This window comes from Lampetra fluviatilis, chromosome 29 (genome assembly GCF_964198595.1).
Source record: "Lampetra fluviatilis chromosome 29, kcLamFluv1.1, whole genome shotgun sequence".
NCBI lineage: Eukaryota > Metazoa > Chordata > Hyperoartia > Petromyzontiformes > Petromyzontidae > Lampetra > Lampetra fluviatilis.
The window spans coordinates 2,065,821-2,090,319 of NC_136303.1; the positions used below are offsets into that span (position 1 = coordinate 2,065,821).

General features: G+C 44.8%; 1 protein-coding gene across 1 annotated transcript; it reads left to right on the forward strand.

Moving 5' to 3' along the window:
• Positions 1 to 4,966: 4,966 nt before the first annotated feature.
• STT3A (STT3 oligosaccharyltransferase complex catalytic subunit A) lies at positions 4,967 to 24,037 on the forward strand. Its single transcript, XM_078869991.1, has 18 exons — positions 4,967 to 5,106; positions 7,489 to 7,620; positions 7,979 to 8,039; positions 8,692 to 8,813; positions 8,930 to 9,075; positions 9,753 to 9,843; positions 10,900 to 11,006; positions 11,871 to 12,035; positions 12,668 to 12,848; positions 13,771 to 13,926; positions 14,342 to 14,433; positions 15,338 to 15,493; positions 16,196 to 16,384; positions 17,062 to 17,178; positions 17,911 to 18,013; positions 19,140 to 19,328; positions 20,750 to 20,865; positions 23,740 to 24,037. Exons 2-18 carry the CDS (start codon positions 7,530 to 7,532, stop codon positions 23,776 to 23,778), a joined length of 2,121 nt encoding a protein of 706 aa, XP_078726117.1. The 5' UTR covers positions 4,967 to 5,106; positions 7,489 to 7,529; the 3' UTR covers positions 23,779 to 24,037.
• Positions 24,038 to 24,499: the final 462 nt, after the last annotated feature.

A 24,499-nucleotide genomic window follows, 5' to 3' on the forward strand; every position in this document is an offset into this window, starting at 1 on the left:
TGGCACAGCATATTGCAAACGTATTTGTGCACAAGAACGAGCCGATGAAAGTTATGCATGCCGCCCACGATGATGCATCATTTGTATCATGCTGACATTCTATACACAAAACTAATTGTCTTGTAAGTGGAAATTGTGGAAAGCAGCTGCTGGTTAATTATTAATCGCTGAAATGTTCCTCTCACTGCCATCCATTAAGACTACCATCAATCAACCGCTTATAACGCTCTCGCACATGGACTGTGTGATATCTTTGTCAGCAATTCCCCTCCACTGCAGAAAAAAACACAGGAGTCGAGACATTCTGATTCTCTGATGTGTGTGTGTGTTGCTGTTTGTTAATGGAAACCCTGCAGCTGGTATAGATTCATCTTCTTGGTTCTTTCGGTAGTCACGTAGACTTTACCGAAAGAACCAAGAAGATGAATCCCTGCAGTCACGAAAGCTTTAAATCGAAATTTAGATTCATCTTCTTGGTTATTTCGGTAAAGTCACGTGGAAGGGAAATACAAAAATAAAAAAAATAAAGCAATATTTATTTATTTTTATTATGTTTTTTTCCCCTACTACGTGACTTTTTTTCCCTTCTACGTGATTTTATTATTTCCATTCTACGTGACTTTACCGAAAGAACCAAGAAGATGAATCCCTGCAGTCACGAAAGCTTTAAATCGAAGCTTGAAAGCATTTCGCGCGGGGCCCTTGAAAGTGCGGGGCCCGTAGCTACTACAACACGTGTAGCAGCTACTACACGTGGTGTAGCTGCTACACGTGTAGTAGCTACTACTACATATGGAGCTACTTTTGCTACTAGGAGATTCCGGCACTGGCCGTGAATTCGACCGGGCAACCCGCGCCGTTCGCCGACCGCCCGAGTCTTGCGCGCTCAGCACGCATCTCGCTCGGGGCGAGCTGGGGCTACGCTACGCATCGGCGGAGTTTTGACTTCCGATATTTGGGGGGAGGTGGTGGTTCGCTTTGGGGCCGTCCATAAATTACATCACGCGATTTTTGACCCCCCCCACCCCGTCGTCACACGGCGTCACAAAAAGTCAGACCTCCCCTCAAATATGACGTCACAAAGCTCTGCCCCCCCCAAAAAATACATGCTTCAAATCGCTTTAAACTATTGTCATTGTATTGCGTATTTAATGTGGCGCTGCACTCTGATGTTGTAGGAGGAAACATTTATTAAAAACATATTTAAGTAGAACGTGTTGCCTATATTTATTTAAAGTTGCGCATTTTGATGTGACGTCACATTTCTCAAACACCCCCCCCCTTGTCACACGTCACAAATGTCTGACCCCCCCTCCCTAGGTGCGTGACGTCATTTATGTATGGCCCCTTTGTCCCTCGCATTATCGCGGGTGCGTGTCACTAATTTATTTATAATCGTGAATTGTAAACTGCTGAAAATAAATGAATAAAGGTGTCCCGCGCTGTGCAGTGTGGGTGGCGAGACGTCAACTACGTCGCCTGGTGTGCAGGAGGTCGTGGGTTCCATCCCCACACTGACGCCTGCTGCTGCTGCTGTATATTTGGAGTTTGTGTGTTCTACTCGTGGATTTGTCTCCGCGGGGGTTTTCCCTCCTCATTTTGAATCAACATCACGCGTTTAGAGTAGAGCATTTGACTGCTATAAATGACCACGCGATAAGCCACTTCGTTGGGATATTTGTGGCCAGGTCGCTTTTGAAAAAGAGTAACGCAGCTCATTGAGCCTTACCTGGTAAAGTTACCTCCTTTAGACGCTGTCGCCTCGACAGACCTGGTCTTCACCTGAGGTCGGCTGCTTGTGTTGTGGCCGAAACGTCGTGAGAATTATTTTATTATGCTTTATTTTTATTATTTTATTACTTCCCTTCTACGTGACTTTACCGAAAGAACTAAGAAGATGAATCCCTGCAGTCACGAAAGCTTTAAATCGAAATTTACCTCCTATAATCACCCAAAAATGTCTGTCCGTCCCGCGCGTGACGTCACTCCACGAGGCCCACCCCCCCCACGTGACGTCACTTCACATGAGGCCCACCCCCCCCCTCATTAATATTCATGAGTCGGTGGATTTTTACACTAACGCAGAGAAAGGTCGAGCTGAATTAAGTAATTTATTACGCAAAGTCGCTTCAAATTACGTTTCTTGACAGAAAGTGACGGTAAAATGTTTTTCTTCGTAGCAGTGCTACATCCGTGCGTGACGTCACTGCAAAAGAGGCCCGCCCCCTCATTAATATTCATGATCGCGTGGAAATTTACACGAACGTAAGATCGCGGACTATACCGCACCCCGCCCATCATTATTAATTATGAGCGGGTGACGTCACTCCACATGCCGCACCCCTTCACAATAACCATGATGGGGTGACGTCACTCCACATGGGGCAACCCCTCCCCCCCTCATTAATAATCATGAGCTGAACAATGTTTTATTGAATATTTCAGATTTATTGCAATATACACCCGTCCTTGGATGGGCAAATAAACTCGTCTATTATAAAAGCCTGGCGTTCCGTTTGCCCTTCAACTAAAGGATAACAGCCTTTCAGAAGCCCTGAATCACAAAGTTATAGAAAGTGAACCCCCCCTTGATGTGGGGATACAAAGTTGACGTAAGAGGTTCCCAAAATTGTCGACCCCTCCCAATGTTCATTTCACTCCCCCCCAGCCAAATTTTTTGTAGACATATATACCTACACACCCTGCATACAAGTCAGTAGTAGTATCTGCACACATTGTGGGAGGAGGAAGAAGATATCAGTGGGGGCGAAACGTTGAGAAGTCCTCCGCAGGAGCTAGTTGATCAAACTTGCCAACATTGTCCACTTGGCGTGCTCCCTTTTTTTGTTAAATAACGTCAAGTTCAAGTTCATTTATTAGGTATAGCCCTGTGAGCCATTCGGCTCTTGAATCGGGTGCAACCGCAACACACAAAAACATGAACAAACAACATCTTAAAGTGAATATGTGACTAAGTGCAAACATAAAATTCAAGAAAAGACAGCAAAATATTGCAGAAAAAAATCACCGTACATCAACGCTGTGTGCAAAAATCTCAGTGGGATGCAAGTCAAACAACCAACAACAACCACAATACAACGTCTACGGCTGTGAAGGCAATCGGCGCGCTCTCCATGGCTATTACACCCGCCGCCAGTATTAACCGGAGGCTGCCGGCGAGAAAATCGAACCGCAACCCCTTGCAACAAGCGGCCAACGGGACACAATTAATGAACGAACGACGGGCATCGTTAGCACGTTGAGGGCTGCACGTGGTGGGGCCAATGGGCCCAATTATTAACCATGCAAAAAAGATTTAACTACACATCTTTGATTTCGATTTAAAGCTTTCGTGACTGCAGGGATTCATCTTCTTGGTTCTTTCGGTAAAGTCACGTAGAAGGGAAGTAATAAAATAATACAAATAAAACATATAATAATTCTCACGACGTTTCGGCCACAACGCAAGCAGCCGTCCTCAGGTGAAGACCAGGTCTGTTGGGGAGACAGTGTCGTGGCCGAAACGTCGTGAGAATTATTTTATTATGTTTTATTTTTATTATTTTATTACTTCCCTTCTACGTGACTTTACACATCTTTGGACCATCTTATTTGACAGACACTATTTTACTTTACAGAGTGTTAACATCCCCAGCGTTTAACAGTACTCTCCTTTTTGTATTTGATTGTCAACCAACACTGGGTAAAAACATGGGCATTTTCGTTCTCTTCTAGCATGTGCACCAACTGGTGCACCAACAGTTCCACATTCACTCTTTTAGCCCCGCCCCCTCCAAATACGTTCCATTCATTGGCTACCACATTCAGATAAGCCCCTCCCTCCTACCCCCTTAACTTGTATTTAAGAACTTGTATCTTTCTTAATTTTAGAACTTTCGTGACTGCAGGAATTATTATTTGGTTCTTTCGGTTAAGTCACGTCTAAAGATAAAATAATAAATTAAATTAAATAATAGAATACGACGTTTCGATTGCAACACAAGCAATCATCATCAGGTATAATGAAATAGCGACATAATATCTAACCAGAAAACTATAGACAGACATATTAGCAGACAGATATCACAGATATCACTATGTATGTATCTTGTGATATCTGTCTGCTAATATGTCTGTCTATAGTTTTCTGGTTAGATATTATGTCGCTATTTCATTATACCTGATGATGATTGCTTGTGTTGCAATCGAAACGTCGTATTCTATTATTTAATTTAATTTATTATTTTATCTTTAGACGTGACTTAACCGAAAGAACCAAATAATAACTTGTATCTTGGAATCTTTGCCTCACTTGATACAGCAAATCTAGCTGACGGTCCCACCTGATGACGGAGACTTGTGTTGCCTCCGAAACGTCGTGATTTATTATTTTATTTTAATTATTACTTTTAGTAATTTTTAATTACATTTTTTACCGACGTGACTTTACCGAAAAAACCTAAGAGCATGGGGCCCAATGAGGTTTCGCGACGCGCCACGTGGCCTCCACGTTGTGACCCCGTCACGTGGAACAGCGGTGCTCGCCGCCGATTGGATGGCTCGCCGCGCGGGTCAACCAATCGCGCGCGCGCCTTCGACCGCGAGTGCGAATCCGTTCGCAAAAACTCGCAAAGAGACGCACGGATTTGTTTTCTTTCTCTCCCTCATTCATTCACGCCTTTAGCCGCGCTCCCACCCCACCCCCGACCACCGCCTTGCTGGCAGCTGCCTCTCTCTTTGCCGGGCGTGGAGGAGACGGCGGCAGCGGCAGCAGCCGATAACGATTTTCGCAAAGGCCCCGGAAGTTTGAATTTCCCACCGCGCTTAGGCGAGCCGGGCCCAGGCCCCATGCCATGCCCGCTCGCCGCCGCGTCACGTGACGACGGTCGTGCTCGCGCGTGATTGGCCCCGAGCCGCCGATCCGCGCTACCAAATCGAACGCGTCCGTCGTTTCCCCCCGCCCCCCTCCCCCCGCGGCCGCTCGGCGTCAACGTGGCGCCCCGCCCCCCTCCTCCCGTGCGCTCTCGACATTGGGAGCAGCAGCAGAGCAGCAGCAGCCGCCGCAGCCGCAGTAGCAGCAGCGGCTACACCGCTGTGCAAGCCTCGGTGAGTGTTTTTTTTGGCGTTGCGTTATCGGTGTCTTGGGTAGACCACGCGCGTTGGTTTTTGAAGAGGGCCTCACTTGTTTTGTCGCTCGCTGTGGCTCGAAGCCGTCGCTGCCGTTGAGGCCGTCGTCGTGATCAATGGGTGGAGGAGAGCGAGAGAGGAGGATGGGGGGAGGCTTTCGTCTCGATGAGCATCGTCTGGCGGCAATGGTTTGGATGATAGCCGTCGCCACCAAAGCCGCCGCTCGCAGGCCCCGAGCTGCGCCCTTGATGCGCTCCAGCTGATTTGGCCGTTCCGTCTCTCCCCGCTTCGTGCGTGCGGATTTTTCATTCCCCCGTCACTGACACCAGCAGCGTCGTGTCGGCAACGGGCATCGTTGCGTCCAGCCGTGGGGACCGTGGCCCCTTTGGCCAAAGTCAACTTTGAGGTCCACTTTCTCGCACTTGCGTCCACTTTGCTGGCTCGCGGAACTTCAACGCGAACTTATTTCGACCCCCGGGGAGCAAAGAACGGGAACGAGACTCAACTTCGATTTATTTCACGATTCGGGTTGCCCTGGGTGGGGAGGGGGGATCTTACAGACGTGGCGGCCTCGGGTTTGCTTTGGAAGCAGCAGTGATTGTTTTTGTTAACATCCAATTGCTCGTGCTGTATGTCATCTAGAGGCGTGGAGCCTTGTGCGTTCCGACAATTGCACAGCTACACGGAGAGAGACACACTCGGGGAGAAAGGACATGAGTAATTGAGTATCCTCAAGGAAGCGTATGCAGGGAGACGTGGGGATGTGTAGAGTACTTGGAATAGGTTGGTGTGGGCATCACTGACGGTGTAGCAAACACCACATTGCCCTGTACTAAACTGCTCCCACGTCGTTGCCAGCGTGGTGACATGGTCAATTTGGTCAAATAACTCCTCAAGATCCACACGGCTTGGAGAGGACCTCGTACAGCAGAGGATTGACAAACGGAGTGCCATGTACACACACGCACACACAGGAAGACCAAGAGATTCGACGTAAAGGGATGGAGAAAATAACCTTTGTGTAAAGCAAACACGTCAGCCACTCGTCGCTGTCGGGACCAAGTACAAAACCACAAGTTCTTATTCGGACCCTGGGGTTGATTGTCAGTCTTCATTACAATACCCGATGTAGCGGCTACTCGGTGTCAGAGTTAAGAATTAATGTTGACTAAAAGTTCATGCCCTGTAATCACCAAATCCCAGCACTGGTCATGTATTCTTTTTCCCCCCCCCGCACTGCTTGTGAAAGTTATCGTTCCTGTGGCGAGAGATGCTTCGGATAAGGGAACACGTTTGACTTCTATGAACTAATTGGTTAATTGACCCCAGCGTGGCGAATGTGCCCGAGTGCATCGTGGTCGAGATTTGAACTTGTGACTTTCAAACTTGAGAGCTCCTTCGTACAAACTGAGCTGTCTTCAAATATATCCTGTACTGTACATTCAAAGAGTTTCTTTTTTGTATCATGCATTAACAACAATGACCATGCTGTACCACTAGGGACGCAAAATTGTTCGCAGACCAAGTTCCGGCATTGCTAAGCCTCGGTCTCAGAACTGAGAATTACAGTATGCTGCAATGAAAGTTTAACACAAACAAACCACTAGACCTCGGTAGAAATCAGTCAGCTGCCATTTGAACCCAGATACTCATTTAGCAGAATGTCCAGGACAAATCCGGACAGGGTGGCAACCACATTCAACAAGTAGGTCGGTACAGGAATACAGACGTGGAGGGGGCGGGCAATGCGGAGCACGGTACACATCCAGCAGTGGATTTACAAAGGATGTTATAACGCTATACCAGTGTGCATCATGGACTCACGATTATTTACAGGATCCTATGTGTCTATGCACGCATCTGACCCCTAGCCTCAGAAGTGCTTTATTTTGCTTCAATATTATAAAAAAAAATTCCAGTCTGTGGAATTAATATTGACACTTTGAAATAATCAAGTTGTGAACCATTACTGAGCCGTAACTAAAGACAAGTGGGGCCTCGGTGAGTAAAGTATACACATGTCCGGCTCCAAGGTTTGTCAGTCACAATAAGCCGTGATCAATCCACTACTGGATGGAGGCCTCCCCAATCTATCCTGATGGTCCTGAAATGTAGCAATCCATTATCACGGTTGGCTACGTACGGTGCCAAGGAAGTTCAACATAGATACACGAGCCGATTTAATTGCTCCATCTCTGTGGTAAATGTCCTTTGGCTGCTATTCCATCGTGAGTCTTTACCACTGGCTTGTATCATACACAGGCATAGTGACGTGGTGTTTCATGTTGTGTGGCAGTACTTTCACGATTCTTCATGCTAGACATGATTAACACTTAACTCGTTTTTCCTGTTTCATTTCAGGACTGGAGTATATACAGTATTGTCCCTGAAACTGCTTAAAAATGACAGCCAAACTGGGATTTCTGCGTCTCTCTTATGAGAAGCAGGACACGCTGCTCAAGCTTTTCATCCTGTCCATGGCCGCCATACTCTGTAAGTGTGCAAGCGCAAATCATTTTGTATCTTCGGATCGTTCAACAAAAAAATATGATGAAAGTTGTTCCTCTGCCAATTTGTACGGTAATGTTTGCATTGTTGCATTAGCAGTATTTGCTACAGTTGGCGATGAGAATGTTAATTATAAAAATATGTGAAGATATTGGTGTTGTCAAAAGTTTGTTTTACTTTTAAGTAATGTAACATTGAATGTTTCATTTAGGATTACATTAACTGATGTTGCATGTCTGTGCAGAGGTGGTTACTAGCCTGCCCCGGGTTTTGTGGTTTCTGAATAAAATGTATTGAAGGAATGCATTTAATGAAAACATATTTATTTACTTTCATCTTGCAGCATTTTCAACAAGACTGTTTTCAGTACTGAGGTTTGAAAGCGTCATTCACGAGTTTGATCCGTAAGTGATGCAATGTCTGTCACTTGTGCTTAATATTTAAGTTATTATTTTGTCCCTTTATTATTCTGTTTGCTTGAATACTCGTAAATCTTTCAGCAATCAACATTTACTGGTTTCCATTCAGAAATATATGCCTTAGAGGTGTCAGTGCTGAGCTAGCACTGTTTGGAACCTCGGCTTGAATTCCATTTCCATCCACCTTTTATGAACACTGGATTCTCAAGTGCAGTGAGCTCGTCTGAACCCAGTAACCAAATAACTGCGTGAAAAAAAGTCAAAATTGGTTTTGCTTGGATCAGGCTCAATGCCAGTTCTGAGAATAAAAAAAATGGGAAAATGCACCTCTAATGTGTACTAGAGAAACAAGGTGACTTTTTTCCGGAGAGGTCCCTTGAAAAAACAGTTGTGACACGGTGAGATTTCTGAATGGATTCTTCACCTCACGACATCACTCCGATAGCACAGCTGGAATACATTTATGGAAAAGGGTATTTATTTCCAAATAATTTATAATTGGCTAAATCGCTCGTATTTGAACAGAATGTCAATTTTAAACCATGTAAAGCATTTTACATCACCAATATGTATGTATGTTGAACTTCTTTTGCACTACTCCCAGAATGAATGAGTGAAACCTTTGTTTTGTCTGCAGATACTTTAACTACCGCACCACTCGCTTCCTTACTGAGGAGGGCTTCTATCAGTTTCACAACTGGTTTGATGACCGAGCATGGTACCCTTTGGGCAGGATTATTGGCGGAACAATTTACCCAGGTACAGCACTTAACTTGTACTCTTGTTTCATTTTTCAATTGACACTTTACCAATGAGAAGGAACCCGCAGCAGCAGCATCAGAAATTTTACCGGTTTGTTTGATGGTTGTGCGCAGGTCTTATGGTGACATCAGCCATGCTTTACCACGCGCTGCATTTTATGAACGTCACCATCGACATCCGTAATGTCTGCGTCTTCCTGGCGCCGCTTTTCGCATCGTTCACCACGCTTCTCACCTACCACCTTACCAAGGAGCTCAAGGTGAGCAAAAAATAATGGCATTTAATTTGTAATAGCACCTTTCAAGATCGGGACTCGACGAAATTCTCAACAATAAAACCGTAATCTTGTGTTGCTGTAACATACAACAATTAAGCCATTTAAACACAATTTACAGGTTGTAAAAAAGCCTTTTTGAACAAATCTCTTGAGGCATACAAAGTAAATGGATGTTGAAATATGGAAGGGTTTGATTACCCTTAAAGCACATTTTTAAGTGATGGAGCATGACTTGAAAGGAAACTTGTTTATTCCGCATTTGTAAACACTGCTTGCAGGAAATACTCTGCATATTTACAAGTATTTTAATATTTTACGTTCAGTGTTTGCGTTGGTCGTTACCATGACCAAATATATAAACATTCATAATGATCATCCCAGAGGGGAACTCTGTTTTATTGACCACACTTTTCAAACTCTGAAAACAAAATAGTTATTCAAATGGACAAGCCACTTATAACCCTCTGGGATGTAAACCTGTTACTGGTAGCTATGATAACTACTTTTCCATAAGTGGCTCATGCAGCACAATGGAAAGCCGTGATGTCGAAGATAATCAGTATAAATATTCACGGTAGCAGGAGCTGCAATTGGGAGAGTTGAGGGCTGTGAGTGTTGGAAGAAGTCCTAATACCAGTGTGGATTGTGTGTTTGTATAGGATGCTGGAGCTGGGCTGGTGGCTGCTGCCATGATCGCCATTGTGCCTGGCTACATATCGCGCTCTGTGGCAGGCTCGTACGATAACGAAGGTGCGCATTGAAATTAACATTAAGAGAGATAAATGGGTAAGCGTTGTGTAGGAAGGTCGCCAGGTGGCTTGGGTCAGAGTGCGAGTTTACACCGCTGAGTTCCAATTTGTGTTTAAGCCACCCGGGATTCAACTGAGTTTTGAAGTGTGGCGAGTTGATGGCCTCAGTTTGGTCACCAATTTTTTTACGAAGTTTCATGCGTAATTATTGTTTAAAAATCACTTCATTTTTAAACTTTTCAAACCCCCTGGGACTACTGTGCGACAAACATATCTTTAGCTAGGCACATGTGAAAAGAAACACTTGACATTTCAAGTAATTCGTGATATCCCTTTTCAGAGGCCATTGTCGAATACAGCGCTGTCTGCAAGAATTGCGAAGGAAAATGTCTCTAGTAATAGGTTTTTACCCTTTCAACTAGTACAAAAACTGACACCTTTATACAAGGCATCATGTTTGCAATAACCACAACACAAGCAGTCAAAATGCGAACAAAAAGAAACAACTCTGATGATGATAATGATATGCACTGTCCTTGAAGTTGATTGGTCCACACCCGAAATACTTACCCCGAGCTCTCAATACTCTGATAGTGCGCTGTCTTTGAGTTGTACGCCTTTTGGCGTCATCTGGTCGAACACCAATAGAGACTAGGCTCTAAGAAAAGCTGTCTCGGGTGTGGACCAATCAACTTCAAGGACAGTGCATATCATTATCATCATCAGAGTTGTTTATTTTTGTTTGCATTTTGACTGCTTGTGTTGTGGTTATTGCAAACATGATGTCTTGTATAAAGGTGTCAGTTTTTGTTCCAGTTGAAAGGGTACAAACCTATTACTATATTTTGCCACTGGTAAAGGAGATGTCTCAAGGTGAAAATGTCTCTCTCATCTCCTAACGCCAATGATCACAATTGTAATGTTTGTGAAAAAAGTGGTTGTGGAGTCAAGTTGCGGGCAGTCTCGAGCACTTGTGGTAAAATAATTTTTGATTACCTTGGTGCGCCACTTACAAGTGTTTTTTGTGGGAATGGCTTTGCTGCTATTCTGCTTGCAGGGATCGCCATATTCTGCATGCTCTTCACCTACTACATGTGGATCAAGGCTGTGAAGACTGGCCTGCTCTACTGGTCCGCTATGTGTGCGCTGGCCTACTTCTACATGGTAAGCTGGGCAGTTGGCCCATAATGTGTTAATGCTCATTAACACTTTCCAACTAATTTTTAAAACGTTTGTATATTATCCCCGTCAGTCCATCCATTTGTACTGGAGGGACACAATAGCTTGTTTAAAGATGATCGCATATGAAGCACACGCTTGTGTAATGTTGTGTTGCTGTTCAAGATTTAGACTCCTGAAAACTGGAGCAAATGCTTACCCAATACGTGGATACAATAAACCAGCGCTAAAAGGGCCTATCTTTCCATCCTGGCCCTGCCAGCCAAGTTTCACCCTCCCCCGGGCAGTGCTGCCATCTGAGCCCCGTGGTCTCATTACAACCTGCAAACCGACTGCTTCCTGCGTGACCGTTATTGCTATTGAATACTTCTGAGGACTAATGCACGTTGGAAAGCATTGTTTAACCATGCGCGTGAATGATTTGTTCTTGCATTTGAATTAAACTGGCCAATGCACTATATGTACGTATGTTGAACTTCTTTCACACAGTATGCGAGCCAAACTAAGATGTGTTCACTCTTTAAAAGATCATCATCTTACGTCAACTTGCGATTGTGTTTATTAAAGTTGCTTGTGAGTTGTTGAAGATGCTTGTGTGTGGCGAGGCAAAGAATCTTAATATTTTTATAATTGCTGTGAATGTAGTGCCTCTTGTGGCTATATGATTCTTGCGAACCCATCATATACAACATATATGAATCGAACCGAACCACATTATTTCATGTGTTCACCACCAACGTAACAATCGCTTTACATTCCTTTGAGATGACGCATCATCACGTGCCTGGCGGCAACCATTGTCGGTTCGCGGTTCATCACGACCCGCGCGCGCTGCGTCTGGCCTCGCAGGTGTCGTCGTGGGGAGGCTACGTGTTCCTCATCAACTTGATCCCCCTGCACGTGCTCGCCCTGATGATCACGGGCCGCTTCTCGCACCGCATCTACGTGGCCTACAGCACCGTGTACTGCCTGGGCACCATCCTCTCCATGCAGATTTCCTTCGTAGGCTTCCAGGTAAACGTGCAATTCTTAGGTCTGATAACGGTTTTATTTTCTTTGGTGGACGACGACTGAACAAACTAGCTTTGCTGACTTCTGGGTTCAGGGTTTGTCTTGTTAACTCGGTCAAATGATTTTCTGCAGAAACATTGCGCCATTTCCTCGATTGTGGGAAATGTTCATTAATGTTACAATTTTATGAGTTTCCGAGCTAAATGTGAAAGCGTTTTAATGATTTACTTGAGTATTTCTGTTCTTCTGCTCGAGTTGGGCACTCCCTTGTTGTTCATCTTAGTTGGGCAAGTGGCTCAGAGGTCAAGGGTGCTGAGCTGGCACTGCGGAGATCCTGGGTTCGAATCCAAGAAACCTCATCTCATTAAAACCAGATTCTGCATTAATAAAAACATCATTAAATTTGATTCTGCACTTAATTTGTGTAAAACCCATCTCTTTCGTTCTCTAACACGAATGGTTGCATGCTCTGCGAGAGATCCGAATGGATACTTTGTCTCCTGACATGATTACAATCGCACGTTCGGTATACAAGTTGGGGATTTGTTTGTTTTACTTATTCAGTTGAAGTCCTTTTTTTTGTACGCTTGCGAGGCTTGACGATGTTGTGAATTAAATTTCCCCCTTTTTTGCAGCCGGTACAGTCTTCGGAGCACATGGCGGCTCTGGGGGTGTTTGGCCTGTGCCAGGTCTACTCCTTTGTGGACTACCTGCGGAGCAAGCTGAGCCCGCAGAACTTTGAGATTCTCTTCAAGAGCATGATCTCGCTCGTGGGGGCCGTGGTTGGCGTTGCCGGCACCCTTCTCATGCTGACTGGTAAGAGCGGCCACGCTTTCGGATTTCTCAGAGAGCGGTCACGGTGGCAAAAGCTAGGAATGTACGCAGCCATGATAGAGGTACGGAAACGCAAACCGTTTTGAACGTGTAGGTAGGCGTGACGGGGGGGGGAAACGTGGAGGATCCCGTTGACGTTGGGCAAAGCGGAAGGAAAAAAGAAGGCAGGCAAATGTTGACGAATCGTATTGTAAATGTGAGGGCACACCAAGGAAAAGCATTGAGGTTGTGATTACTCACTATACAGTAAAATGGTGAAGAGAAGCGAGTTGAAGTGGAAGTTGAGGAGTCTCTGTTATGAGTTGTAAGAGGAGGTCACTTGGTGTCCATGTTGAAGCCCAATTGCCAATCGGAAAATGATTTAAAGTTGGTAAAGCAAATCACTGCATTTATCCAGGTGTGGGATTTTATATTTAATTAAACATATCCCAGGTCTGAGAGTTTAACATGTTGGTTTGATTGCCATATGGCAATCTAGTTCATAGCAGGAAAATGTGCGGTGTGCTTCATCTTAATAAGAGGCAAGTGAAGCTTTCTCAGAAGTAGTTCTATAGTATCACTTTATACAGGCTGCTTTCTTTGAGTTCAAGTTCATTAATTTCAAGTTCATTTATTAGGTATAGCCCTGTGAGCCATTCGGCTCTTGAATCGGGTGCAACCGCAACAAACAAAAAACATGAACAAAAAACATATTAAAGTGAATATGTGACAGTGCAAACAGAAAATCCAAGAAAAGACAGCAAAATATTGCAGAAAAATACACTGTACACCAACGCTGTGTGCAAAAATCCCAGTGGGATGCAAGTCAAACAACAACAACCATAAGTGTTCCGGCTAGAAATTTATAATTGGGAAAAATACAACCGTGCACAGCAGTGACACATGGCCGTCTTCGGTGGCGCAGGTAAGATCTCTCCGTGGACTGGGCGTTTCTACTCCCTGCTCGACCCGTCCTACGCCAAGAACAACATCCCCATCATCGCCTCCGTGTCGGAGCACCAGCCCACCACGTGGTCCTCGTACTACTTCGACCTGCAGCTCCTCGTTTTCATGTTTCCTGGTACCCGTTTTTTTTCTCTCTCTTAAGCTCTATCGTATCAAACATTCAAATTCACAAATTGTGTCGTCGGTGTGAATGCGAGGGAAGAACGGAGATGGGTGGTGTTCCTAGCGCAGATGAAAGAGCTTGTATGAGCGCGACTGACACCTTGGTATTTTATGACTGTTCCTCATCAAGAGAGATGGACAGAGTATTTATATCTGAATTACAGCCCTAATTGGTTAACATACAATGCGTAAGTAAAATCCCACTTAATATTTAAATGATTGTCCATGACTAAAAAGTGTTTAAGGTGTACATCCCAAGTCCTAGAACTGGCCACGTCATCTCTGAACAAGTTTGGTCCCCCCCCCCGCCCCTCGTGGTTGCTTTATTATTCATTCGTTTTTTTATTTTCCTCCACTGCTCTCCCCAGTCGGGCTTTACTACTGCTTCTGCAACCTGAATGACGCTCGCATCTTCATCATCCTCTACGGCGTCACCAGCATGTACTTCTCAGCGGTCATGGTGAGTTGGGGAAGGCTCCCGTCAGTAACAGACCACATTTCGCCCCCACCACCATGGTGACACCAGCCATGCACGGTGGCAACAAAAATCACCGTCGTCACCACCATGGTCCATTTGTCTCTGTCCTGGGTTTTGTGTGCACTTGATGCTGCATCGTGCCCTGTAGAGATGGTGAAATGCGTGCCTGTAATCGCATCACCCTGAATGCGTCGTGTGTCGTCAAATCTTGGAAGCTACTGGAAGTTGAATGCTTGACCTGTCAGGTGGCCAGAAATACATTCTTCCATTTGTCTGTGGCACTTACTCCAGTTTCCTCCCACATTGCTTTCTTCCACTCACGATATGATCCACCATTTTTCAGGTGACGGTATGCTTCATAAATCATGCTCCTTTAAATCATGAGCTGAAGGTTAATAGACTTGTTTTCTGCCCAACATGAATAGACTTCTCTCTCAATCACCACTGAGGTAACAGAAGCCCAATCAGTCTGGGTGCACCCCTTCATATCTGAGGTGGGCCACCCAGTTCCTACCTCAAAGGAGTCTGGTTTATTGAACCAGAGCTCGCCGATTCACTCTTATTGTGCACTTATTGGTAGAGAGTGTTGGCCTGTATATATGGTGGCTCAACACAGTATGGATGAGTCGATAGTCGAGTGGACCCGATTCTTCAAGGTGGGTGGAGGAATCCTTGAGTAAATTTCGTGGGAACAGTAACCAGGGCAGGAGAGATAGAAGGGTGATAATAAGGCAAATGGAAAGATGGGGGAGAGAAGTGTTATGAAGTAAAACTAAGAAAATCTGTATGCTCGTGACGAATGCTACATTCGATGCGTATGGAATGAAAGGAGTGCTTAAATGTGAACTAATTTATCGCTGTTGCTGTGTATGGCTTTGTGCCACAGGTGCGTCTTATGCTGGTGCTGGCGCCCGTCATGTGCATCTTGTCGGGGATTGGCGTGTCTCACGTGCTCACCACCTACATGCGCAACCTGGACATCTCGCGGCCTGACAAGAAGAGCAAGAAGACCCACGATGCCTCCTACCCCATCAAGAACGAGGTGATTTGGCGTGGCCCCGGGGGCCTCGTGAGTTGATGTTTGTGTTGGGAATTGAGCCAGCACTGCCGAAATCCTACTTGAATTTTAGATTGTTATACGTATAACACTGGTGAAAAATGTGGTGCAGTTGATTTCCCTTGGTACTATTAACCCAGAAACATGGATTTGATTCCTGGTCATGGTTAACATCCGTGCCCTCCCTCCAACACCTTCACAAACCTACACTGACCAGAATGGTTAGATATGGTCGTACAAACCGCCATGATCAACACGGCATGGGGAGGCCTTCATCCAGCAGTGGATTGACAAAGGGCTGCAAGTGCAAAGCCAAATTTAGTGGAAAAGTATTTTTTAGTAATTCGTAATGCTATGTATGTTCAACTTCTTTCGCACTGTACATAGCCAACCGTGCTTATCGGAGGTGTGGGGGAAGGACAACAATTAGGCTGATACCAACTAATTCAATATGCCCTCACTATTTAAAATCCTTTAAGCATCCTACTTCTTCCCTTGGACTCGGCCTTAAATGAGTACCTGATGCCGTGTGTAAACGTCGGCACTGGAGAACGGCCGTGATGCTTGCCACACCACTCCCTCACGCTCTGCGTCGGCCTCTCAATAGCTGCTCGCTAACGGCTCTGGCCCCAGCAGTCCGTTAAAGGTTACACCGTAGATCTTTGTCTCTTGTCGCCCACACCGCAGGTGGCTAGTGGCATGGTGCTGCTGATGTCGTTCTTCCTCATCACGTACACGTTCCACTCGACGTGGGTGACGAGCGAGGCGTACTCCTCGCCCTCCATCGTTCTGTCGGCTCGCGGCGGCGACGGCAGCCGCATCATTTTCGACGACTTCCGCGAGGCGTACTACTGGCTGAGACACAACACGCCCGAGGTGTGTGACCCCCTTCTCCCCACGACTTTATTTCTCGCTGAATGTTTTCCGGGTCTTTGGTGACGCGTAATTTAAGTAGCCACAGCCGTAGCGGGAGATATTTCTGTATGTGGTGTGCTGGGTATGGACATTTTTATGGGCCGGATGAACCCAGTTGAACTAAATCCCAGCTTATCCCTCAACCTGAGTTACAGATATTGTTGAAATACCGCTGATGTTAAGCCATTAAAATGTAAAATTTTTAGAGGTGACCGGGTGTTTCAGGACTTCTTGAGCAACTAGGTTCAGTCGAGTTCGTTGTTTGTCTCACTCTGGTCACCAGTGACTGCACAAAACAACCTCATCACATTCTGGTTGAGTTGTTGTGTAATTTAATTTGACTAAATTCCCAGCTCTGAGAATGAAAAAAAAAGAATGTGTGGTTTTGGGTGCCACTACAACAAAATGTTCTGTGTAGCAGGGTGTGTACGTGAAAGTGTAAAATGTCACTTGCATGGGTTTAAGGAGTAGTTCTGTAAGATCTTCTGTGGCAGGGCATTCTCTTCACACGTTAAACTGCCTTTTAGGAGTTTATAACTTCATGGATGCGTAATCACATGACTTGATGCCGACGGGGTGAAGCAATAAAATAACGAGTTTGTTGTTTGATTTATTTTTTGGGCCTTGGGACCATCCAGGATGCGAAGGTGATGTCATGGTGGGATTACGGCTATCAGATAACAGCCATGGCCAATCGAACAATATTGGTGGACAACAACACATGGAACAACACGCACATCTCCCGCGTCGGGCAGGTAAACACCCGATCGATGGTCCTTGTGTGCTTGCATTACACGCAGATACGTACGCATGTGTGTGTGTATGTTGAACTTCCTTCGCCGCACCCGTATGTAGCCAACCGTACTCATCGGAGTGTGCGGGGTTAGGACTACAAACGAAACACAAAAATCAGTTCTAAAGAAATGAGTTTCAATTGAGAAAATTAGTTTTCAATTTAGAATACATGACAAGCATCCCTAGATATAATTTACAGCGATGTAATTGTTATTGGCTCTAAACATCCTTTATAATGTTGCAATTTGACCTACTCCTCCACACAGCCAGATGTCTTTGAAGAGGTCTGAGTGCCCACTCTTTACCCCACCACATGTGACCTGCCGCACCACTAACTGCAGTGTACCCTTTTATACCGCTGGGGAAGATTTAAGAAACTTGCCTAAATGCCACATCGGAAGATGGAACTGTGGCCACCTTTGAATTTCAAGTCCGTTGCGCTGACCATCACACCACGGCAGCGTCCCTTCATATCATTTACAGTGCTTTGGCATGTCTAGGAGCACGGCTACTCAAAATACAATGGGATCAGTCGCTTTCTTGCCGATTGCGGTATAATCTAAGACCATGCAAGTCTGTGGTTGGCAATGCTAAACGAGGCCGAGCACTGACACACTGGTGTCATTTTAACTTAACACGCCAATCTGCTTTAGCATTTTGAAACGTTTGGCTGTGCCCGTGTTTTCGGTTAGGCCATGTCATCGACGGAGGAAAAGGCCTATGAGATCATGCGGGAGTTGGACGTGGGCTACGTGCTGGTGATATTCGGAGGGCTGACCGGTTACTCTTCTGACGGTATGAACTTGCATTACTCTCAACTTCATAGGTTCACGTGACAAAAGCTGATTGTTGCGCTCACTCTTTCTTCCGTCCACGTTTAACTTGTAATAAAACACAAACGCGTAACGTTTTGAAATGGCACACCCTCCCAGTACTAATCAACATTGGCAGTGTAATAAGTGTGATAATACTCTTCAGTTTGAGGGGTTGCTTGACTCTATTTCACTTTAGTGAAGGGGACATACATGTAACTGGTTCAGATATCACTTGCCTATAATGTTAGCCAAAGACGGGATTCAAGTTCTGGAGCACATTCCCATAACCACCCACTGCTTAACCCCCAAGGAATATTTATATTGTCAGTTTTGTAAAATGTTGGAAAGGGAACGTTTTTGGAATGATCAATGCTGATTAATGATGGTGGCTGTCTATATCAGTGGTGGGCAAACTTCCTGATCCCCAAGCCACAGACAAAAATATTTATTTAGCCACGAAACCACCAGACACACATGTCAAAGTGGGGTAGCTACACAGCCGACTTGCGCGCACTGGGTGGTTGAGCATTGTATTGAGAATTCTGAGTGTACGCCCCGGGAGTCCTCATGTCTGGTTCCACTAGCCAGGAGCAAGTACAGATTTTTCATCTTATAATTAAATATTTTTGTTGAAGAGACACCAATTAATTCTAGATTTGAAGCTTTCGTGACTGCAAGGATTCATACTCTTATGTTTTTTTGGTAAAGTCACGTAGGAAAAAATTAAAATAATAAATGAAAATAAATCAATTAAATCACGAAAGGCACAGCAAAATAACTGTAAATAACACTACAGTTATTTTGCTGTGCCTTTTTACACCTGATGAAGGAAGCTTGTGTTGCCTCCGAAACGTTGTGATTTAATTGATTTATTTTCATTTATTTTATTTTTTATTTTTACCTACGTGACTTACCGAAGACACAAATTAGTTGCACCTCCAGTGAGCCACCGTTAAAATGCCTCGGCAGCCTCGTGCTGCCGGTGAGCTGCAAGTCCACCACCCCTGCACGGTAATATAAACACTCACCCACTGTTTGTGCACAGCGTCTTGAGACGCCGCCGTTAATCCACGTCGTGTCGTTTTTTTACCTCCGGCGGGCCACAGACATCAACAAGTTCCTGTGGATGGTTCGCATTGGCGGCAGCACGGACACGGGGAAACACATCAAGGAGCACGACTACTACACGCCGGCCGGAGAGTTCCGCGTCGATCGCGAGGGATCCCCCGTGCTGCTCAACTGCCTCATGTACAAGATGTGCTACTACCGCTTCGGGCAGGTCTACACCGAAGCCAGTAAGTGGCCTTCCGGGGGGCGAGCGGATTCTCTCTGTTGACTTGACGGTGGATGGCAATGTCATAGGGACAGTACTGTACAATAATACCCCAAAAAATTGCTCTTTATATTTTGTAGCCACACACCAAGGTCGTGTATCGTGGGCAAATGAGAATTTTGAGCTTTGGTAATATGAAAAAAAACTTAAGTGGCTTACAAGAGTGCTCAAGAATGTCTGTGGCTTTTGTGCCGTTCAATGTTACTGCAGCGCTATGGTGATGCTTCTGGAGGACGTTCAAGTGTTTATCTGTCGAATGAAGATTCAAACTCGTATTGGATGCTCAGCCTGGCATGTGTAGTCTAGTTTCATATCTACAAGACGTGAGCTGAATACCAATGTTAAGCATGGCAGTCATTGTACTGAGCAGAAAGCGTGTAAAAAATCTTACCATCTGAGAAGGCTCCTACTGTTTATGGAAGCAGCTGTTTAATCGTAAACAATAATGTTAACCCTGAATTTAATCCCTGAAACAAGGATGCCTGTGATCCATTTGCATAATAATCTGTCCCACCAATGCTGGCAAGAAGGGACTTCATTAGTGCGAACTCTAGTGAGTTATATGTCTACTCTTCCACATTGACAAGATGTGTCGGGAGAGGTGGGCGTACCCACGCTTTACCCCACCACACCTGTCGATCGACTAACTGCGGTGGTGTATACCCATTGATACCGCTGCTGGGTAGACGGAGTCACTGAAAGATTGAATCGGACAGGCCACCTCTGGATTGCAAGTTCAGTGCACTTTGTAGTAGGTATAGGGAGCTATATAGCTGGTCAACAGTGCTAAGATTCACGTAGGCATTTGAAAGATGGGGGTTGGGGGTGAGAGGTGGAATTATAATTTGCCACTCGTATTTGCGATGGAAAATAATTTAACCCGGTAAGCCAGTTTCTCAGCGCAGTCCTCTCTAACGTATGTTAAACACGTAGGCTTTTGCGACCAATATTATCCATAATACAGGTTTTTACTATTTGGCTGTGTCAGGTAGTGGCGGATTTAATGACACATTTACGCGATTTTAACCCAACAAAAAATACACCCTGTTATGTATGTAACTTCTTTCGCATCGTACGTAACCGAAACCGTGCTGATCAGAGGTGCGGGTGAAGTACAACAAATTAAACACTCTTCTTGGTTCTTTCGGTAAAGTCACGTAGAATGGAAATAATAAAATAATAAAAATAAAACATAATAAAATAATTCTCACGACGTTTCGGCCACAACGCAAGCAGCCGTCCTCAGGTGACTTTACCGAAAGAACCAAGAAGATGAATCCCTGCAGTCACGAAAGCTTTAAATCGAAAATTAAACACAGCGTGTCAGCCGGAGCCGTGAAAGTGTTAACGAGCGCATTGTCTGTGTCGTGGTGGCGGTGGCAGAGCGCCCGCCCGGCTACGACCGCGTGCGCAACGTGGAGATCGGCAACAAGGACTTTGAACTGGACGTGCTGGAGGAGGCGTACACGACGGAGCACTGGCTCGTGCGCATCTACAAGGTGACGGACACATGCGCCGCTGGTCATCACTCCCCACCCCCCGGCCACCGCCTCGCCAAATCGTTTCTTCTGTGCAATTTTTAAATGGATGCGGCTACATTCGCATGTCGCCTTCAATGTTGGGATGGTTCCGTGGTGGCAAGTGTTAAGGTGGTCAAATATGGGCGGTGCTCGGCGTTTGTTGGCTTTTCTGATGCATCGACTCGTCAATTAAAATCAGTTGTTAAACTCTGGCCTTAGTTTTCAGCCAGGTCAGTCTGCAGCGGTGTGGCCTGTAAAGATATTTCTGCACCCAAAACACCACAATCTAGTGTGTGTACCTCTCTTCATCACTGTGGCTTGGAATCACTTATCCCACCTGATTTTGCCAGTGATCCACTGATACATGCAATGAATTGTGCGTGTAAGAATCTATTATGATATATTCAGATTCAATGCTCATGTTATATATATGCCAATGGCATGAATGAAGCTACAAAAGAAGCAGAAGAAAAATTAATAACACTCAATTGGATGCTAAAAATATAACTACATTTTATAGTATATTGTGACCCCAAATTGATGGCATTGTGAATTATTTCGTGCATACTCTTTGGTTTTTTCGGTAAAGTCACGTGAAAAAAAAAAAACTGAATTATTTTATTACTTTAATTTATGAATTGTTTCACCTACGTGACTTTACCAGAAAAAACCTGAGTGAATCCTGCAGTCACGAAAGCTTCAAATCTAGAATTTCGTGCATATTTGTCAGGTGACACTTAATAATCTGACCGTGAAAAGTTTGTGGATTAAATAGGCCCGGGACCGGATGTAAAATTAGTCTGATAACCGTGGCACTGACTGCTTCACATAGTAAGCTATTCCAGCCGTCGTTAAAAGAATGACACCTTGTGAATTTGTGAGCAATTCATTAAATTTTGGCATGACACAGCTTACATTGACCTATTTTATGGGATACTTTACATGCACATGCACGAAGTAAGTGTTGAACATAATGTTTCAAAATTAATTATCAGGAGTGGGGTCAAACATGGATTCAGTCCAGCATGCTGATGAATTGAGCCTCAAGCAGATTATAAAAGCAGTGCATTGTTTACGTCTCTCCCCCTGTCCTGCCCGTATCCCGCCCCCCCTCCCCCAATTAAATCTTGCAATCAATGATGCAGGCAATCGCTTAATAAACCAGCTGGGCTTGCATGAATAAGGTCTCCTTATTGGATGTCTAAATACTCGCCAACTTATGAATCTGTGTGGTATATATACACGGGTGTGATCGTTTCTCTACACCCGTTAAAATATTTGCCAGTAACCAAACCGCCCCAGAATGTGCCCGATCTCACCAGAAGCTTAGCAGGGCTTTTAAGCCTGGAGAGAGTGCTGAAGGCGGCGACTGCCAATGCACAAACAAATTGTCGTAGGCAGCAAGCGCCGTTGTTGCTACGTTGTGGGGAGCAGAGGGTGACGCAGAAAAATCTGTTGTCATACCGTCCTCTTACTCTTCCACATCTATGCTCAGCCTACCTTGACTAGCGTGATGAAGTGTAGATGAATGAAACTCTGCCTACTCGCACAGCATGGCGAGTCCCTCATCCAGTTGTGGATTGACAAAATTATCAGTGTTTTCGGGCTTGTACCGCCGTGTTGGCTGGTGTACAAAACTGGAGTTTGACAGCGCAACTGTGAACTTTTATGCGATCCAACCTAAAAAAACCTGGATAATACTGGTTCGCGAAAGCCTACGTGTTAAACTGGCGAAACCTATGCAGTAGTAGGGGGATGTACCTGTACATATTGAATTCATGTGTTAGGTCATGTTTTAAATTCGCACGCGCACAGACTTTATCATTGTTTGTTGTGGTAATCGCTGACTTGCCGTATCTTTACAAGTGCTTCCCTTGCCTCCTGTTATTGCTACCTACAGTAACATGTCGTTTACATTTCACTGGGGGATGTCACGCCCTGGTTTTACTCGCACCTGAACGCGAAAGCCTCTCTTTGTTTGCCAAACCCACTTAAAACGCCTACTGACAGCCTGATAAGAACGTCGAAAGGTTCCATTTCGTGTTATTGCACCAAAACATTGTAATTCGTGGTTACGTTCATGCACCACGGCCCTGATGTCCATCTACTGCTGGTCAGTGCAGGTTGGTGAAAGTCGGGGCATAGAAGTACAGTACAACAAATTGATTGTGCTGCACTGCAGACTATAACGTGTTTTTTTTGCATGGCGTTGGGGCTTAACGGTCTACCAATATCTATAGAAATGCATAAAATCTCAATCAAGTTGTTTAAGTAAAATTTCGATTTAAAGCTTTCGTGACTGCAGGGATTCATATTGTTGGATCTTTCGGTGTGACTTTCTTTCTACGTGACTTTACCGAAAGATCCAAGAATATGTTTAGGTCAAGTTTCTTTGTTCAACCACACATGGCAAAAGTCTGTCCATTCAGCAGAGGTCGTAAACGGGTTTTGATTCCTTACCCATACCCGGCCGGGTACCCGGCCGGGTATGGGTACCCGTACGCTACCCGTACCCTACCCGAAATGAATGACAAACGGTTACTCACCGGTGACTCACGGCCTACCCGTACCCGTACCCGGCCGCACCAGGGTCGCAAACGGGTACCCGTACCCGGCCGGGTACGGGTAGCCGGGTATCGGGTAGGGTACGGGTATCGGGTACCCGGTTGCGACCTCTGCCATTCAGACACCGCGAATCAGGCCTCTGAAAACTTGCTTAACTAACAGCAGCATTTTTTTTTAAACGTGGGAGGTTGATCAACTGACGAATATAAACAGGATAATTTTATAATATTGTGATATCTGTCGTTTTCAATGGAAACTTTTAAAAAATGTTTCTTTTTCCCTTTTCAGGTCAAAGATCTTGAAAATCGAGGACAGTCAAGAACATAGGGGGGGGGGGCACCTTGGTTGAGTTTAACCTGCTGCAGTCTGTGGCAGCTTTTCATTCAGCCCCTTTTATAAATATACACTGGCCAAAAGATCGTTAGGCAAGTTGTGAACTGAGTAGAAAATTTGTTTCGCTTTTATTGGTAATTTGCCCCGCAAGGAAATGTGTAATTAAGATGTCTGAAGGTATTACGAAATGAATTAAACAAAAACCAAAAATTCTAAACCAAGGCAAAAAAATAACACCATAACAATTACAATTTACTCGCAAGGTTCACTGTGTTTGATGTTTGTGTTGATCGTAATATCATTTGATGAAAATAATAATTTGAGTAACATGTTGAGCCATGTGTGTGAAGCTAAGAATTTACTGTCAGGGTGTCTGCATAAAACTGTTGCTTTGCGCTGTTTAAAGCACTTGCGGTGTGTCCCTGTCCTTAATTTGTTCTTTGATTTGTAATGAATTTGTAACTGATTTACGTGTAAGGCACTGGCACCAAAATGGAATTTTAAGTTTTGCAGGATATTCAGGGGTGCCAAAAGCGTAATAAAACAACTTTTCAGTTTAAAGTGTGCAGCTATTCTGTGATTGTGGTCAAAGATCTTGCGGGCACAAAGACAATATTTCATAAATGAAACATTGAGGTCATGTTTATGTAAAATATTATTGTCCGGTTGAACAACATTAACGTTCTAGGAATGGACAATTCTTTCCGTACAATTT